The sequence below is a fragment of the Apium graveolens genome, chromosome 6 (genome assembly GCF_009905375.1).
Source record: "Apium graveolens cultivar Ventura chromosome 6, ASM990537v1, whole genome shotgun sequence".
In the NCBI taxonomy this organism is placed as follows: Eukaryota; Viridiplantae; Streptophyta; class Magnoliopsida; order Apiales; family Apiaceae; genus Apium; species Apium graveolens.
In genome coordinates, this window is record NC_133652.1 from 20,965,328 (window position 1) to 20,969,831 (window position 4,504).

The following is a 4,504-nucleotide window of genomic DNA, read 5'->3' on the forward strand; positions in this document are numbered from 1 at the left end:
TTAGGTTCAAATCTTAAAATAAAATAATATTTAAAAATAAACCAATATTAAATATATTAGCATGTAATGGTATTATTAAAAACAAGCGAAGATTAAATAAATATATTATCCTCAAGTTTTACATAAATACAGATTCAGAAAATAACAAATTATAACTTTATTAGAAAATCATGGTAAACAAAATATAATTAAAATAAATTAAACAATTAAAATTTTAATATCACAAATTATAAACAAACTTACAAGCAAATGAAAAAAAACTCTATATCAAATTGGGAAAAACCTAAAAAATTATTTTAAAATAAAATTGACATCACATTATTTATTATAAGCACAATAGATATAATGATAGGTTGGCAGTATCATTATTTGAGCTTGATTGTTGTGTAAAGACTAAAGTCATCGGCTTCTAAATGATTCCATAATATATAAACATCAAAATAAATCTAGAAAAAATATCAATTTTTGACAAGGTCAAAATACATGCTTGGAAATTGTCTTAGATGGACAAGTATCACCCCACATACACATTCTTTTTTCTTCTTTGTCGGGTTGAATTGTTGTTTGGGCAGTAATGGAACCAAAACGCATTTCAAACTTCCACATTCAGAAACACGGTAATACAAGTGTTAGGACCAGAGCCAACTTCATTTCTTCCGAGTCTTTCAAAGTTACACTTCCATTTACCTAAAAAACAACACACCTTGTTCTCCTAACGGGGTTTCCACTCTAAAGACTCCGACTTTCAACTCGCATCTTTTTCGACTTTAAAAGGGAAACTGACAGATTTTAATCGTCACTCTTCTGTTTCTTTTAATATCCACTCCATTTTTCTATACTCATTTTTAAGTGCTTAAATCGCATTTTTAAAATAATAATTTTCAAAATTTTATTTTTTTGAATAAAAAATATAAATTATATTTTTACTTACAAATATAAAATTTTAAAAATAATAATTTTTATTATACGGTCAATACATCTTGAGATATGTGCAGAAAAGTTAAGATACAATTAAAATGAAATATAGGGAATAATTCTAAAATGGTCACTCTCCACAAATTTAAGATTTCAGAGTGACCACTCATTAAATGCGTGAAATTTCAGTGTATCCTAAAACAAATGACGGGTTTTAAAAATAGACAAAATTGCACTATTCATGCCCGTAATTTAACATTTTTGTATTTTAGTGGCTCAAACTAAAAGTTACCAAATGTGTGGTTGAAAATATTTTTCTTAAGCAATTAAAGGGCTCTGGGCTATTTCCGTTAAAAAATGCCTAATTGTGTTTGATATGCTTTTGAAAAGTAAAGGTTGTAAGGGTATTTGGGTAAAGTGACATTTAAAAGGATATATGATTACTAGGGTAGAGCATGACCGGTTCGGCTCGATTTTCGTATAAAACCAGAACCACATCCATATATCACCGGTTTCTAAAATTGAAAATCGCAACAGCTGGTTTGACTTCGAATTCGGTTTAAAAAGTCCCGATTCGATTATAATCGATTCAATTTCGATAACAAAACTGGAAAGTGTAAAAATGAAAAATAATATAGGAACGGAAAAAATTAATGTGCGCAATCGTGAGATAGTAATTAAGATTTTAATATTACAGTGAACTTAAATACAAATAATAAAAATATATTTTTTGTCAAGAAATTATATCCAGACATGTTATAAACAGTGCCTCTGTACTACATTGTTGGCTTGCTGCTAAGATCATACTCAGAAGTCTCACCGAAATTCTTGTATTCTTATAATCGGTGTAATATATTTAGAATGTCAATCTCTCTGCTCCCACAATCCCTCACACTCCCCACCAAAATTAATTATTTACCATCTTTCACCATTTTCAAAAATATTTAATTGTAGTATTATATTAATATTCATTTTTTATAATTAAGTAGAATTAAGAATATTTGTTGATATAATATGCTAAAATCAGATTAGTAAACACATCGAACAATACAGTTACAAATTATCAGTTAAAATATTACTTTCTATATTTGTTAGTCTTATTATTTCCTTATTTTTGTACCAGTAAAAGTGCTTTATATGTATTTGTTGTATGACTTAATAAATGCACTAGAAGCCATTGTAACTTAAGCAGAGCACAAATTTTGTGTGATGCACTTGTTCCAGAACATGCATAAGGAGTATAAAGGTCTGGCTTTGAAACATTTATTATTGTGGAAAGCTATCTATTGTATGCATTAATGCTAACCATATATTATATGTGCTTAAAATATTATATGTCCAGGTGTCACCAAATCGCTATGATTGACTAATGCAAAAACCTAGGGAACAATGGTCTAGGTCACCATTTAGGACCACCTCCCACAATGATATGTTTGTTAACAATCACTGTAAGAGCAAGTCCAATGCTAGTTCTATAATAGTTATAGCTATTGCTATAATATAGCATCAAAAAGTGCATTTTGGTTCTATAATTAAACTTGCTATCCAATACTAGTTGCATAAGTGGTTTAAAATTTAACTAACTCTCTTTATTTTTACCTAACTCTTTTAACTTTATTGAATGTTCTCAACAAACTTTCACTATCTCATTTAAACAAGTTTCGCCATTTTCATTTTCTGTCCAAATTTTATTTTCAAACTACTACAATGAGCAACTTAAAAAAACGAATTCTGCGAGGAGATTTCAGTGACAACTCTTCTGATGAAGAAGTATACTCCATTTTGCAAGCACTAGTAAATGACCAACTATCAAAATATGCAAACAAGTCAAAACCAGGGAGGTCATACTGGTTCCGTTCGTGGTCGATCTTATATTCGCCGTGCCAAAATTGCTGCCGACGAAAGAATCCATTCTGACTAATTTTCAATGCAACCACTTTTCAATGATCAGATCTTTCGCCAACGTTTTCGGATGTCGAGGCCTTTGTTTGAGAGAATTTTATGTCAATTGCAGCAACATGACAATTATTTCAAGGCTAAATTTGATGATGTTGGTGTTGTTGGTTTGTCTGGTATCCAAAAATGACAACATCATTAAGAATGCTCGCGCATGGAACGCCAGCCGACAGTGTTGATGAGTACGTAAAGATTGAAAAAAACACATCTATAGAATTGCTCAAGAAATTTTGTAGAGGAGTTGTGGATATTTTCGAATCGGAATACTTGAGGAGTCCAAATGAAACTGATATTACAAGGCTGTTACGTGTAGCTGAGGATCGTGGATTTCCAGGAACGTTAGGCAGCTTGGATTGTATGCACTGGCAATGGGATAAATGTCCCACTTCTTATCATGGCATGTACGCCGAGCATGTTCATAAACCCATGATCATACTTAAAGCCGTTGTCTCGTATGATTTATGGATTTGGCATGCCTTTTTTGGGATGCCAGGTTCTTTTAATGATATAAACGTGTTTGATCAATCTCCTCTATTTGATGAACTTCGTTCTGGTCGTGCCCCTCCTGCAGATTTTCTCATCAATGGACGACAATATAAAATGGGGTACTATCTTGCTGATGGCATTTATCCAAAATGGGCACCATTATCCAAACCATTAAAGAGCCGAGTGATAAAAAAAGAGCTCTGTTTGCAAGAATGCAAGAAGCATATCGGAAAGATGTTGAAAGAGCTTTTGGCGTACTACAAGCACGTTTTGCGATTGTGAAAGGGCCAGCTCAATTCTGGGACCAGGTTGATTTATATTATATCATAAAAACATGTGTTATCTTACACAATATGATCATCGAATATAAACGAGGTGAAGAAGATGTTGAAGGAATTGAACTTCTTCGTGAGAGGCCGGTACAAGTATCGCGTGCAAGAACTTCCACCTTTTCTGAGTTTCTTGCTCGTAATAAGAAGATAAGATCCACAGACACGTATTATCAGCTTCGAAATGATTTTATTGAACACCTTTGGGCTCGTGAAGGAGATATTTAATAAGAGCACAACAACAAGGCTGCTGAGACTGCTTCTGTTGAAGAGTGAACTGCTTGAATCATATATTAGTCCTATTTGATCTTCTACTAATGTAATGTCCTTGATCAGATATATTAGTAATCTAATATATCCTATTTGATCTTCTACTAATGTAATGTCCTTGATCAGAAATCTATTGTTGAGGATACCTTAAATCTGCTTAAGGTTGAGCAATCGAATCTTGCAAGTGTTACAACAAGAAATTAATAATATGAACCCCCTTCTCATTCAATAATAAAGTATATGTAGAATTGAACCCCCTTCTTAAATACACATTCAGAAGGTGAACAGAAAGTCAAATAGAGTAGATGTAAAATTGATTGAATAATAAAGCCACTAATATTATTACTTGTACGAGTACACATACTGAATAATAAAACTAATACAATAATCAATATTCTGGGATATTAGTATAATAAGTTGTTGAATTTAGGCTGCTCCATTTTGCCAAAATTGCTGTCCTACGAAGCTGATAATAAGCTTTCATATCTGGATCTTGGATAACAGACAAGTCCATAGCCATGATTCTTTCTTCCATCTCTCTATCATTC

At 31.9% G+C, this 4,504-nt stretch overlaps 1 protein-coding gene across 1 annotated transcript; it reads left to right on the forward strand.

Moving 5' to 3' along the window:
- Positions 1 to 2,997: 2,997 nt before the first annotated feature.
- On the forward strand, positions 2,998 to 3,639 carry LOC141664730 (uncharacterized). Its single transcript, XM_074470684.1, has one exon. The coding sequence runs from the start codon at positions 2,998 to 3,000 to the stop codon at positions 3,637 to 3,639; it is 642 nt and encodes a 213-aa protein (XP_074326785.1).
- The last annotated feature ends 865 nt before the right edge of the window (positions 3,640 to 4,504 follow it).